The sequence below is a fragment of the Vidua chalybeata genome, chromosome 8, assembly GCF_026979565.1.
Source record: "Vidua chalybeata isolate OUT-0048 chromosome 8, bVidCha1 merged haplotype, whole genome shotgun sequence".
Taxonomy (NCBI): domain Eukaryota; kingdom Metazoa; phylum Chordata; class Aves; order Passeriformes; family Viduidae; genus Vidua; species Vidua chalybeata.
In genome coordinates this window covers 11,845,335-11,859,754 of record NC_071537.1, presented here as the reverse complement: position 1 = coordinate 11,859,754, position 14,420 = coordinate 11,845,335, and the positions used below count along the sequence as shown (strand labels likewise).

General features: G+C 43.7%; 2 protein-coding genes across 4 annotated transcripts in view; one reads left to right on the top strand and one right to left on the bottom strand.

The window, feature by feature from the left end:
* CFAP43 (cilia and flagella associated protein 43) overlaps window positions 1-4,200 on the bottom strand; it is a 44,277-nt gene extending 40,077 nt beyond the window's left edge. The window contains exons 1-3 of the mRNA XM_053949243.1: window positions 4,016-4,200; window positions 1,823-2,076; window positions 914-1,010 (exon numbers count right to left, since the gene is read on the bottom strand). Of these exons, the coding sequence (XP_053805218.1) occupies window positions 914-1,010; window positions 1,823-2,076; window positions 4,016-4,200 (536 nt within the window). The remainder of the gene's footprint in view (window positions 1-913; window positions 1,011-1,822; window positions 2,077-4,015) is intronic.
* A 45-nt stretch (window positions 4,201-4,245) lies between these two features.
* Window positions 4,246-11,913, top strand: GSTO1 (glutathione S-transferase omega 1). Of its 3 annotated transcripts, none has more exons than XM_053949087.1 (7): window positions 4,246-4,369; window positions 5,496-5,576; window positions 6,782-6,890; window positions 8,342-8,564; window positions 9,556-9,657; window positions 11,006-11,112; window positions 11,378-11,913. In XM_053949087.1, the coding sequence occupies exons 3-7, from the start codon at window positions 6,832-6,834 to the stop codon at window positions 11,529-11,531; spliced, it is 645 nt and encodes a 214-aa protein (XP_053805062.1). In that variant the 5' UTR covers window positions 4,246-4,369; window positions 5,496-5,576; window positions 6,782-6,831; the 3' UTR covers window positions 11,532-11,913. The 3 variants fall into 3 exon arrangements, with proteins under 3 accessions (XP_053805062.1, XP_053805061.1, XP_053805059.1); XM_053949086.1 differs by lacking the exon at window positions 4,246-4,369 and adding an exon at window positions 4,451-4,598; XM_053949084.1 differs by lacking the exons at window positions 4,246-4,369; window positions 5,496-5,576 and adding an exon at window positions 6,364-6,704.
* Window positions 11,914-14,420: the final 2,507 nt, after the last annotated feature.

The following is a 14,420-nucleotide window of genomic DNA, read 5'->3' as shown; positions in this document are numbered from 1 at the left end:
TCTCCAGTGTGATATGCAGACATCCTTCTTGAACTACAGTGTATGATCAGAGTTCACAGCAAACATTATTCTTCTTCAGAAGGGATAAAGAAGAGGCATCTGTAACAGCATCTACTCTCATTACTGAAATTCTGAAATTCCAGAAGTTTCTGCATCTTCACTTATAATTGTACAAGAGAAGATCATCAGTAAACTGAGACTACACTGACTATTCCTTACATGTCCTTGCTTGCCTTTCTCCTACTCCACCCTCCACGTTTGTTTTGAAGTGCTCAGACTCCACAGTCAATGGGAGCTTGCTGGCAATGAAGGCAAGAACAGGATTGTATTTTATAGTACAATTAAAATAAATATTCTATCTTTCTGTATCTGCACTGCATTATATAATACTTCACATCAATGAGCAGAAAATTATGATCTAACCCAGTGATCCAAGTTAGTGTAATCACTGAGCAAAATTATAAGCCAGAACTAAGATCAAGCAAAAGTAATTAAGAGGCCCACTGAACAGTCCAGGGGACAAAACAGTGCAAATCAGCTTTGGAACCCTTTTCTCAGCAGGCAACTTTCTTCCACAAACAGCATGGTGCTCAACTTCCAGCAGTGAACCGATAATTAACTGATGCTGAAGGCTCTGGAAGCACTCCAAAAAACAAAATTTGGAAGAAGGTAAAAGATAACTTTGCTACTGCTAACAGCCATTTTGACTAGTGTCTACTAAGACTAGAAAATAAACAGCATTTTTGGTACAGGAAGTTTGCAGACAATGATCAGTCAGGAAAAAAAAAAAAAAAGAGATGAAGGCAACCAGTATGTGTTGCACATTTGTTAGCTTAATCTATGCTAAAACAGTAGTCACGCAAAAATATGAATAAAACACAAATGGTATAAGAGACTTTTTTTATACTCTTACCATACTGAAAGAACAAACTCTGGGATTGAAGAGTAACTGGCCAGATATGGGCCTTTAAAACTAAATGCAAGTAAGGTATAGTCCAGCTGAGCATCACCTGAAATGTAAAAATAAAGAACATGGTCTTTGATTGTCCTAGACTTTATTTTATAATACCACAGATACTCTTCTCACTTCCTTTATATCCATTTTAACTCTTTAAATATTCTTCAGGCCCTTGATTTCTTTGCTTCACTGCAGATTATTCTTTTGATTTGATCATAAAAATGCTCCCTATGTATCGGTGCTTGGAATTTTTTCAATTTCCTTTCCAATAATACCTTGAAATTTTAAAGTATTTTTCCCCAAGTTCTATGAAATCCTTTGCAGTCATAATTTTATTCAAATACATGAAAAAGCAAGTATCATGATCCTTATTAAATGGCAAGGGAACTGAAACATGAATAGGGTAAGCAACTAAACCAAGGGGAGAAATTACATGAAGCAGGCAAAAACATACATCCTGGACTCCAAAGTTTAGCTGCAAGAATCCTCATCTCTCACATCCTGGATTTCTCATCCGTCTTTCAGCAGTCTGCTTGGGAGTCTACTGCAGTATGAATTTATTGCTCATTCTGACTACATTTTCCTAAAACTAATTCCATTTAACTCCTTTTCTTTTCCTTTTAAATTAGCATCATTCTATATGGTCATATTCCTCCCTAGCTTAAAACTAAATAAAAGCAGTGCAGTGAAAAACTCCTTCCACTGGTTTCCATGAATCTCTTCATGAGACAGTTACATGTCCTGTGACAGGGACAAACAGTCCCTGTTTTTCAAGTCTTATAAAATGGCCCCACAACTTCAGAAACTGATGATTAAAGTATTGTTTTAATGAAATGATGATGATGAGAGTTACCACATCACTACCTTTTAATTCTGTCAGTTTTCTCAGTTCTGGAAAAGTGTAGATGTGTATGAGGGGATTCAGCTTCCTGTCGGAGAAGGCCACCACTTGGCTGTTGGCATTTGCTGCAAAGGCTCCCACCTGGCCAGTCTGACACTGCACTGCTCTTGTCTTCTTTGTTTTGATGTCCAGGAAGAGGATGTAATTACCACAAGGGTAGCAGACAGTCTGATTGCTGACAAAGGCCAAGTTCTTGTTTGAGAACCCCTGAACCCAACTGCAAACAGAGTAGCTGAATGTTAAATGTGAATCAGACACACGTTTCTCAAAAGACTGTGCAAAAGGCAATGTTGTAGCCTAAGTTACACTGAACTGATGATTGGGATTTGCTAGACTCATCCTCATACCAGTGCTGCAAAACCACAACAACTAAGATCTGGTATTAGGAGTCACTAGTTCACTCTTTCCAAAAACATACAGTCAATATTACCCTGATGGTGCACAAACGATTGGCATAAGAACATGGAGAGATGCTTTTATTTCTTTCAGTTTTCACTAAAATTAAAAGTCAGCCAAGTTCACAGGCTCTGGTTTCATAATCACATATCCCAGCAAAGGGAATAACTTTATATAAAAGAATTGCATGGGTACGATCTATACTTGGGACCCAATTGTGTTTGCTTAACCTTTTTCGCACTTTCATAGTTCATCTCATACACATAAAATAAAAGATATAAAGGTACAGCTTCTGTTTAAGTGAAGCAAACCAGGAGGACTGTTCTGCTTTAAAGACTCCAGTACTTTAACATGGTAAAACTGTGGAATGTAAACAGGATGTGTTACACAAGCACTGAAATAAATTACTGAAGAGGCCTCTGTTTATGAGCTTACAACATGCCAACAAATTTGTAACTGCTTGCAGATGTTTTTACTTTTCAAAAAGTGTGTGGATAAACATAAGGGTCATCTTACCAAAGGGATTTGCATTTACCACCAAGTGAGGATGTCAGTTTAGCCTGCTGGTACCACGGCAGGAAAGTTCCAGCAGTGTAAGAGATACCCTCTGTGTACAACACTGCTGTTAGCATCCTCTCTTTGAATTATTATTCAGAAACATCCCACCTCTGCTCTTTTTCCAAATCGGAGAATTTGACTGGGAGAGACCTTAGTTTTCTGCAATGACCAAAACATTTTTATGCTCCTTTCACAAACATAAGTCTGTCATAAAATCAGCTCAGTTGCTGATCCTTTGTACTCTTCAGAGAAGATGGTACTAAAGCCTCAGCACTCTCACTTAGGAACATTTTAAAACTACTGGTCTTGAGATAAATTTATGTCCAGCAATAACTTCCCATTATCTTCTCTGAGGAGTTTCTACTTTTGGCTTCTTTTGCTACATAGGAGTCAAGTGGAGCCAGAGAGGAGTGGCAACATTGACAATGTGCTTGTGGAGATGAACTGAAAGCCATGGCAACAGAGACATTGCAGCTGACAATGTGTTTCTTCCTTCGTTCAACAACAGTTTTTATGGGGTGCCATGGCACAGGAGACATCTCTGAACATGCTTAGAGTACTAGCTCTGTGCTTTTCTGCAACATTAGCTCTCCATCAGTGGAGATGAGGTATTCCTAACTTCCTAACTGCGGAGGTAAAATGGAATCTAGAAAACCTGTATGCAGGGATAAATTAATGGTGGTGACAGTGCAACTTACCATTCTTACACACCCAGTAAAGGCCTAAGGGGACAAGGGTTCAGGATGTTCTATTAAAGAGATTAGATAGATAGATAGATAGATAGATAGACAGATAGATAGACAGATAGATGACTACTGTGCGAGTGACCACGAACTGGAACAGGCTTTTTCAGACAGGCTGTGGAGTCTCCCTCTCTGGAGTTCTCCCAGAACCATCTGGATGTAATCCCACGCACCGTACTCTGGGATGACCCTGCCTGAGCAGGGAGGTTGGACCAGGTGACCCACTGTGGTCCCTTGGACCCGCCGGATTCCGTGATCCTGTCATCTGTGCCCATGCTTCTTTCTCTCTCCCCCCGCGCTGTCCTGCCAGACCCCGACAGCGCAGCCTCCCCTCCTCTCCCTGTCTGACCGCCCTATTCAGGGAGCCGCCGCGGGCTGAGCACAGCGCAGCACAGCGCAGCAGCCCGCACACCCCGGCCGGGCTGAGGAGCGTGTGGGCGCTGTGCCGCCCGCCCCCACCTCACTTCCAGGGCGGGTCCCGCCGTGCCGGCTCCCTCCGAGCCCGGGCCCGCCGCCATCCCCGCCGCCGCGGCACCGCCGCGCCCTGGCAACAGCAACGGTGCCCGCCATTGGCCGGGCTCGGAGCACGCAGCTGATTGGCCGCGCCCCTGCGCCAGCCAATCAAAGAGCCCAGTTGGGGGCATCTTTTCTGTCACCTGAGCTTTGACAAGCGTGAGGGGTGTCCTAGGAGCTCTTGTTGTGGATAAGATGGGGTAGTTCTGCCCCTGAGCCACTAATATCTCTGCCTTTTCACCTGGGCAATCATTGCTGCTGAATCAAGTGTAGGAGTGCATCAGCCTTGGGGGAGTGACTGTGGGTTCTGTCTCTTGGTTACCCTGTGTATCCCTGCACCTGGTCCAGTGCCATCTGCTAATCTCTTTGCAGGACAGCTGTGCCTATTTTCCCATTGCCTTTTGTGTCTTTCTGGAGTCACCATCCCTAAAGTTGTTCAGGAGGGGTCTGAATATGGTTTAAGGGTGACAGTTGGACTTGATGATCTTGAATGTCTCTTCCAACCTTGATGATTCTGTAATTCTGCAAGGTACAGAAGTTCTTCTTAGATTGTGTGCAATAAAGCTCTTGAAGCTTCAGAGTGAGCTGAGGAGGAGTTTTCCCCAGAAAAAAAAAAGAGAAAGTACACTTGCAGCCTTTTCCTCTGTACTTGAAGCTTTTAGCCTGGTAACACTGTAAGACCCTCCAAGTATTTAAAAATTTGATTTATTTTCCTAAGGGAGGATTGTTATTATAGTGTGTTGCTTGCTGTTACTTCCCTGTACAGTGGCAGTGTGCAGTTTTGCAATTTTGGTGTGCACTCACAGTGCTAGAGAGCAATGCATGGAGAGTGGCATTTCTGTCCAGAGGCAGCAGGACAAGCCCCTTCCTTACCTCATGTCTGCACAGACACTCTGCATGCCAGGCAACACCAGGAGAGAATGAGGAAGTGGGTTTATTTTTGTTGGTACTTCAGAGGGCCTATTGAATCATCTGGGTCTTGTGATGGTGGTTTGAGTTTCTACATGCCTGTCTCCAGGCTGTGAGTTAGCAGACTGCCTGTGTGTTTCATAATTGCTAAGAGAAATTTCAAATTAATTTTCTCTATTTTCATCACCCAAAACTTTGCTGAATCTTTACTAAGGATAGGTACTTAGAGGAATAAGGACTATGTCCTCTAACACAGTTTTGGGTTTTTTTTTGGTATTTTTTTTATGGTAGGAGAAATTATTTTGTTGGCAAAGAGCACCTTATGTACATGTTCTGTTTGCCTAGGGCATGGCAGACTTGTGCAACAAATCACCACTCCCTTTCTGTGCTGAGCTGCTTAATATATACATAACCAAGCAGCAGTGACTCAACAAAAATCATGTTCCTCCATTGCAATGGATAATGGTGTCAATGTCATGGTTATGTTACTAGTGACCATCTTGGTGTCTATCTGCAGGTGAGATCACCACAGAAAATATTGGTCTTTGTGACCTGGCGTCTGAGGCCCAACTCCAGTGACAAAACCAAACCAAAACAGGTAGGACTTGCCCCCTGTGTAAGCATGGACCCACGGATGAGACTGGAGAATGCTCTGTTAGCCTGGAGGTTTGACAGAGGAGTATGCAGGAAAGCCAGGATTTTCCATTTTTTTTCCTTGCCAGGAAGGCCAGGATTTTTCCTCCCTTTGGCAAGAGCCGTGCCAGCCCACTGGTCCCTACAAATGTGCTGTTTCCTATTAATGTACAATGCCAACCTGAAGATTGGTGTGTGGAGCCACAGGAAGGGAATCACTTTACCTCTGTGGTCAGAAATCATCTTGGACACTGTGTGAATATATGAAAATCATTAAGAGGAAAGTACCTCCATTTCCATTATTATACTTTAAGGAAAGCTGGTATAAGAAGGCCCTGGTGCCCTAATCTCAAGTGAAGAGGGAGCAAAGGGATGGAGGAGACTTCAATCTGTGCTTTGTTTCTTTCTTTTGGTCTGTGCACACTGATGTTCCCACAAAGATCCTGTTTGCAGAAGCAAGCATGAATCCCTCTATAATTGCACTGGAGTAATTAAGTTAGATTTAACTTTTGCTATGCTCTGTTGTTTGCTGGGTTATTGTCTCCTTTTGGGGTTTTTATCATGAAGCAGAACAGCTGCAGGAGAGATAAATCCTTGTTACCCTCAAGGTGGGGTTGGGATGGGGTTTTGGAGGGTGGTAGGCGTTGCAGGAGGAGGCACTGAGGGGAACCTCGTACCTCAGCAGCTACCGTTGGCACTGCTTATAGATACGCCTGGCCCGTGAGGTGGAGCTCGGCCGTGGGTGTCCTATCTCCACGGGAATGCCAGTTCTTTGGAATGTGCAGCTCTTTGTAAACGAGGAGGGAAAGCATCGAGAGCAGCTGAACAGTGCCCGTCCCAGCTGGGTGGGGCGGGCGGTCAGCTCAGGGAGAAACCGCCGGGCAAGCGCCTGGGGTCAGCAGCGGCAGCAGCGCTGCCCCGGGACGAGAGGGAGGCGGGAGAGAGGCGGGGCCGGACTCCCGTTCCCGCGGCGGGCGGTGCCGGCGGCCCCGGGGCCGGGCGCTGCGGAGGGGCCGTCACAGCTCGGAGCCGTCACTGATCGGAGCCCGTCGCGTCGGGATGTCGGGCGATCACTCCCGCAGCCTGGGCAAGGGTAAGCGCCGCGGGGCCGGCAGAACTCGCCGGCTGCGGGGAGTGCCGGCGGTCACAGCCCCTCTCCTCTCCCCTCAGGCAGCGCGGCGCCGGGCCCTGTGCCCGCGGGGCTGATCCGGCTCTACAGCATGCGCTTCTGCCCCTTCGCGCAGCGGACGCGCCTGGTTCTCCACGCCAAGGGCATCAGGTGAGCTCCTCCCCGCAGCCCAGGGCCCGTTCTGAGCGAGCGGCGGGCCTGGCTTCTGTATTTCCTAAATTAAACATCCCTGAACGAACTGGTTGGGATGAGGCTCCTGTGCGTGATTTTGCTCTAAAGCTTGGATGAGTAGGGTGTGTACGAAAGCAGCTGCATAAAGGCCCAAAGTAAAAACCCCAAGCTGATTTTCTTTTATAATTCTTACCTGTGATAGTAAGTGTGACTAGAGACATAACATGCACTGTTTGTTTTTGATGTGAGTGGCCGTGAAAATTCGGTAAGCTACAAATAATCAGTGTTTCTGTTGTGTCACTGCCCAACAAAACACACAAGTGAGTGAATGATGCTTTTAAAAGAGGAAATGTACTGTGTTCCTATAACATTGTGTTGTTCTTGTGCTATAATAAGTTAATAAAATTCAGTGCTTGTGTTTCTTTCTTTTTCATGATAGCCGTTTCAGCATTCTTGAATGGGGTTGAATGTGTCCCTCGGGTACAAATTAAAATTAACTTTTTTTCCATCTTTTTGTGGTTCTGCCAAGTCCAAGGCCTGCCAGTGGCTTGTCAACCAACACAGGGCTGGGAGTTCATGTTGGAATAGGGAATGCTAAGGTCTCTTGATAGTAAGAAGAAAGTTGAGTTAGTTAATTCTGTTTTTTTATACAGGTGTTTTGGTTTTGGAAGAGTAGATGCAATAAAACCTCTGGGTCAGTTTAATTTTGTCTTTATTTAGTGTCTTTAGACTGATTTTGGAGCTGGAAGGTTTGTTGTAGCATAGTGATTTTGGAGAGGTTTTATGGCTACCTAGTTGTTTTGAAGGTTCACCTGTGTTTAGCAGACCTTTGGCCTTAATAGGAATTTTCTGGGGTCACACATATAACTCAGCATGTAACTTCTGTTTTTTTAATATAGACATATTTCCCATGTATTTTTTTATCAATATCTTTACCCTTACCCTAAGCACTTGTTCTTTATGAGGCCATAGGTTGGGAAGATAAGTAGGAAGGATGCTCTCCTAATTTGCTCTTTGGTGTAAGGGCAGGTTAAGGTTCAGGTGCATTTCTTAATTGAGGTGTAGCTCATTTGCAGTCAACTGCTTTTTTCTTAGACTGCCCCTGAACTCACATATGATAAGTGTGCTGAGTTCTAATCTTTGTTTTTAGCCTGGTAGTTGGGTGCTTGTTAAACTAATAAAAGACATGCATGTAGTCTGCAGACAGCTCACTGCAAGTCAATGTGTGCTTTTTCCAGCAAACTGTGGGAGTATTTCTGTGTCAAAGGATTAGTCCTGCAAACAGCTTCAAAGAAAACAGGGGAGTACAAGGGCTTGAGGGTTGAACCTCTCAGGTACTGAACTGTTGAAGTGACTGCATTTCACCATGGCATGGAGTAGACTGGAGCAGAACTGAGCCTGTCTGGGTTTTGTTTCTTTTGCTCTTTTAGCCATGAAGTAATCAACATCAATCTGAAGAACAAACCTGACTGGTACTTTGAGAAGAACCCCTCTGGGCTGGTTCCTGTTCTGGAGACCAGCAAGGGCCAGCTGATCTGGGAGTCCCCAATCACCTGTGAGTACTTGGATGAAGCATTTCCAGGGAAGAAGCTGATGCCTTCAGACCCCTATGAGCGAGCTTGTCAGAAGATGCTCTTGGAAGACTTCTCAAAGGTACTGTGTGATCAGAGTGGGACTGTTTCTGACTTCACCATTGCACCAAAAACTGCAGCTCTGGTGCTGATGTTGCTTTCATCCTTGAAGGCAGGTTTTGTATCTGGGATGAGCTTTTAAATAAGCAGAGGGTATATTTGGGACCTTTTGCTGTGAGCACATACAATCCGCTGTGTCTCTGAATTGCTCCCAGAATTAAGTGCAAGGTTGGATGCAGGAAGGCATCCAAGCAAGTGAAAGTTGTACGACTGAGGTAAGGTTTTGAGCATCAGTAGAGCAAAGGTTAGCAGACCAAACCAGCCAAATATGTGAGACCTGGGAAGTGACAATTGCTGTATTTTATTCTGACCCTTTCTGTAGGAAGTACTGTGTGAATGCAGGATGTGAAAAGTGCCTGACTGAGAGAGCATAAAACCATGGACAGGAGATGGCACATGGCTGTAAACATGAGACTTGTGTAGGGAGGCTGGTTTTGGCTCTTATTGGGGGTTGGAGCTGGTTGACTGGAATTAACCTCTCAGTACATTCAAACATACAAAGCATGTGATTTGAGGAGTCTAGGAAGTGAAAGAAGTCACATGGATATGAGACAGGAGAGAAAGAAACAGAAGATGCAAAGGGATGTGATAAAGTAGGGGGAAAAAAGGGAGAATGTATTTACAGCAGGCTTTTGTAAATTGAATGGAAAGAGGGAAGTGTGTTGCAAGAAAGAAAATATGCAAATGGAAAACACTTTTCACTATTCTCTTCTTATGACAAGACTAAAATTCATTACTGTTTGTATTAATTCTTCCCCTAGGCTTTTGCTTGCCTTTTATGAAGTATAGAAGATTTTTATCAATAGACTTTATGTAGCTCTTTAACATCAAATCTCTTAAGGTTTAATTTGCATTTAATATCTTAACATCTAAGTTAACATTTTAAGTTTTGAGTGACTAACTTGTATTCTTGCAATAGGTGCATTAAAAACTTTATACTTTCCTTTGTATAGATAACACCCTTGCTTTTCAAGCATGTCTTGGCAGTCAAAGATGGACAGGACACCACTGCACTGAAAGCAGAGATTGCTGAAAAGTTTGGCAAACTTGAAGAGGTGAGAGTATTTCATGATAACGAGGAGATTGCCAGCCTTTATATGTTCCCACTTTTATCTTTCATGCTATGGCATTTGGAGGTAGATCTCTCATTTAGTTGGTAGTTACAGCAAGAAACAATCTCTCAATTAAGGAAGGATTGATCTTCTTCCTGCTTGATTAATACTGTGAAATAACTTGGCTGTTCCTTCAGTGTCTCTTTTTACTGTACCCTGAATGATTTTATGGCAGCAGCTGATGGTCAGCTGTGAATAGGAGGCCAGAACAGAGCCATGCAAACTTCCCTCCGCGTATTGCAAGAGATATTCCAGAGGGGAAGTACTTTGGAACACTTCTGTGTTTCGATTTCTGCTGCCCGACAGAGGGGGCTGTGTTCCCGTCGCTGCCGCTGTGCAGCTGCTGGTTGTGTTCTGCCAGACACCTGGAGCTCAAACAGCTCCATGCTTCCTGAAGGGCTGCTTTAAGATTTAAGGACTAGATCATGGGGTTATGGACAGGGAATAAATGCCATATGAGTGTATAGGGTGTGTGTTCAAAAAGACCAAGACTTGTAAGGTCTTTTGAGTTCCACCTTTAAAACACCAAAGTGCCCAGAAATAGAGCCACTAGTGAATGTAGAGCCACTAACCTAATGAAAGAAGAGAACAAGCTCTGGAGGGTCCTTAAAGCATATTAAACTTAGATAACCGTGGCACTTAAAAATGCATCAGAGTCATAAATGTAACAGGAGAGCTTGCTGCATTCTTTGTAGCCCTGCTTTCTGTGCTGAGCTGTGAGAAGGATCTCTTTTTGGTGTAAGTTACACTTGCTTCCTGTTGCCTTTGCACCTGGAATTAAATGCAATTTGAGATACAAGGTTAGAAATGCTTCCCTGACACCACTTGGCCTCAACTGCCATGGGAAAAGAGTCCCTGCTAAAATGGTGCTCTGATTTAGCAGGATGATTAATTTAGCTGAATTTATTGCTCAAGAAATGCATGTTTGCTGCTGTGTTTGATTAGTCTGTGCCATTTATGCTTTATGACAAGCAAGAAATCACAAACATTCTGAGTCAAACTCCTCTTTGTTTGTGCACATGCTGCAGCTTGTAAGTGGTTCATGTTTCATGACAGATTTTGAACCTCTGGAGAAGAGCTGGGCTGAGTTTATGAAATAGCAGCTGTAGTATTAAGCTTAACTACACTGACTCAGCTAATACTGCGTGCACAAGAGAAATATACTGTATCTCCTTCATTTGCTCACTGATCCCTGTAGTGTGCCTGCCTTCCACTATGCAGTGGGGCTTCTGTGTAGTGTTCTGCTGCACTTTTCCTTTGGGGGGCAGCTGACACCTCTCACCCTTCACAGGTTCTGTCCAAACGTAACACGGTGTTTTATGGTGGGGACTCAGTCTCAATGGTTGACTACATGATCTGGCCATGGTTTGAACGTCTGGAACCATTCCAGCTGAAAGAGTGAGTACTGTGCCTGGCTTCTGGTGTGTTCTGAAGTGCCTCAGCATCAATATTCCTGGTGTACCCTGCAGCAATGGGCCACTCCTGCGGGCTGTTGAAGAGAGCCTGTATTGTGTTGCAGTTTGGGGAAAGCATCCTGCTCTAAACTGGACATTGTACTGGGACAGAGAAAGTATTAAAATGGAAACTGTTCAAGCTGCTTTGTTTTCTTGATGCCCTCCAAACTTTCCATTTGCATTACTCAGTCTCTTCCTTTTTCCTGTAGCTCTTTGAATCACACCCCAAAGCTCCAACGCTGGATGGAGGCCATGAAGGAGGACCCTGCTATCAAGGCTACAATAACTGACCCACAGACATTCAAAAACTATCTCCAGCTGTATCTGAAGAACAGCCCTGAGGCATGTGATTATGGGCTCTGAGGTGCTAGCAGGAACATGCTGGCTGAAGTGTTAGTGCTGTTTTTTCAGTGTGGGAAGTCAGTGTCATTTGGTGGGGGCTTTTCTGTGGTTGCATTCATAGTGGGGAATAAATCTGTGCTGAAAAGGTTGAGAAACCTGTGAACTCCACTCCTTCCTGTTGGGGGAAGGATGTGCTGGCTTCAAGCAGGAGATGGAACGTCATTGTTGGCCATGAATGTTCCATAAAGGAAAATTCTCCATTCAAAAGGTGATGGTCTGTAATCTCTGGGCTCTTTGTAGGCATTGCAGTGGGCAGTCCCTGAACTGATGCTGTTACCTGATTTAAAAATTGTAATACTTGTGTCTTGAAAATTAATAAAAAGCAAGCAATGTTGTCTTCAAACAGTTTTTCCTTCCTGTTTCTGAGCAGCTGTTAGTCACTGGACTGGTTACACAGAGAGAGAGGAGCAGTGTACTGTAAAGGCTAAAACAGATTGTGTGGCTTGTGAAGTTAAGATGTGATTCCTAGTGCAGACTGGTTGTCTCTTCAGACAGCTCTACTGCTAAAACACTCACTTTGCAGTCCTGCCCACCTACCCCTGTTGAAGTAATGTTTGCAGGAGCCATCTAGTAAGGGCTTCTAGTTTTGGTTAGATATGCTAGGGCACTGTATGGTTATAATCCTTCTCTGCCCGTCTGAAGTACTGGTGTTTATTCTAGGTTCTAACCTAAAGGCTGGAGTAAGGAGTAAAGCCAACAAAAACAATATCCTGAGCAGAAGGACATTTATTTTCTGTTCTCAGAATTTGAAGCATTGCTCTGCTTGTCAAGGTGTAGGTAAAATTAGAGAGCAGGAATGGAGTTTAGTCAGAAACTTATGCTGGTGATGCCTTGTTGCTGGTGAAGGAAAGAGTATGTTCTGTTTCATCAGATAAGTGGCAGGATCAGAGCTTTTTAGTTGAACATCTTTGAAGCTATCCTGCATGTTAATATAGCAGTGTGGGGACAAGATTATTTGAATCACAAGCAGTCACATGAAAAACTTCTTCCTCTCCTATTTTTTCCTGTTCACATCTGTGACTCATCCTGATGCTCAATTCTGTATGTCTGTCAGAGCACTAGCAACCCAAACTAGCCATAATTCCAGGGGATAAGCGCGCAGAAAGAAGTAAGGCAAAGCAGCGTGTCCAAGGGCAGGGCTGTGGTTCCTGTGGGGCTGAGGTGGTTGTCATGAGAGATCCAAGACTGTTCATATCTGCCTCCCATTGCAGTGAGGTGAGGTAGCATAGCAGAATGTGGTGGTTCGTGGATTTCGTGGCAATTGAGACACTGGGAGTCTTGGAGCTTTTCTGGAGGAAAAGTAGACTGATCTTTTTCCTGTAACATGTTCTGCCCTGGCACGGTAACTCAGGTGGTGCATGCTTGTGTAACTTCAAGTAGGAAAGAGATTTGATGAGAAAAAAAGAATGAGCAGGAACTTGGTCTGTCAGCCTGTAGCTATTGGAGGGGCTTATTTATGCTCTTACTAGCTTTAATTCAAACTATGCAGCTTTTCCCCTCCTGTTTATCTTTGTGGCTTTTAAACACATCTGGCACTACTTAGAAAAATAATAATTATGCTGCTGTTCCTTCCAGAATACTGTAGTTTTTTAAAAAGTTTCCAGTTGGGATGTGATGCTACACATGTTTCACATGTAGATTGTCAGAGGACCCAGAGGAAGCCAAGAGCTGTGAAGTGTTGTCATCAGGATGTGGATCTGGGCCCTTTCATTAGATGAAAGCAGGGTTTGAGCTTTATAAAGCCAATGTCTCTGAAGTAGTGTTGGTGGGATCTCAGTGGCAAACTTCCAAGAATTAACTGCAGAGCATTTTGGTTTTATTAGCAGCTCTTCTTTGTGTAGAGCTTGTTAAAAGCTGTTAGGCTAGTGCTAGAAATATGTTACAGTTTGCTCCAATGTGTTATTTGACTGTAGTGGGAGATGTGACATTAGGGAGACCCAGTAATAGGTTAAGAGCAGAAATCAGCATCCAAAAACTGAACTGGCTCCAGCCAGACCACAGTAACTCAGAGATTGTGTTATCTGAACAGAAAGAAATGCTCTCCCCATTTAGTGACTGTAGTGTACCATTATAAATGTGCTACTTCAGTAAAAAAAAAAGTAAAATGAAATATTCTGCCTTATAATTTACTATTAAATATCTGTGTTCTAAATCCCCAAGCAGGCAGCTGGGGTCTTGAACTCATTACAGCAAAGCAAGAAATGCAGGCCTCAGGCAAAGTGTTTTTGATGTGGTAATGAATATGCAATACTGGCCCAGTCTTGAAAGGAGAAGACAAGTTATGTGGAATGGACTGGCTCACTCAGGGTGGATGGGTGTAAAGGAGATATTTGCATTTTCAGTGTTGGTCAACAGAAGAGAAGGATGGAAGTCAGTGAGGAAAGGATCAAGATGAACAGCTCTCCCCTTTGGTCAGAGCTCTCCTTAAAACCTTCTGTGGATCAGATAGTACAGTAAGTAGGTCTTTATTTGTCTTCTGCTCCATGTTTTGCCCTTGAAAATTTTTAGTGCTCTTGCTTTAAAAAAAAGAGGGTGCTTGTGTGTTTGTTTTCTGGTTTTGTTCCACCAAATATAACTCCTATTCGCACAGGTTAAAAAAGATAAATTCAGTATCAAGCAAACAAGGACAGAGTCTGTCTTACAAAAAAGGTGAGTTTGGTAGCATGATGGATAATAGATTGGGTTAGCAAGGCATAGGGCCTTGTTCTGTCCTGCATTTGTAGCATATCCCTGTATCTTTATTGATATCCTTGAGATGGTTGGTACCCTCATACAAGATGCTGTCCAGTGTTGTTCATTATAATTTTAGGATCCCTTATATTGAAGCTAAGAGAAAGGTTGAGGGGAGCC

Excerpts from the sequence above, each read along its gene's own strand:
- GSTO1 (XM_053949084.1), top strand. The coding sequence starts at position 6,671 with ATGTCGGGCGATCACTCCCGCAGCCTGGGCAAGG. Across the intron at positions 8,565-9,555 it reads TCTTGGAAGACTTCTCAAAG|ATAACACCCTTGCTTTTCAA; the intron begins GTACTGTGTGAT and ends TCCTTTGTATAG. Across the intron at positions 11,113-11,377 it reads GAACCATTCCAGCTGAAAGA|CTCTTTGAATCACACCCCAA; the intron begins GTGAGTACTGTG and ends TTTTTCCTGTAG.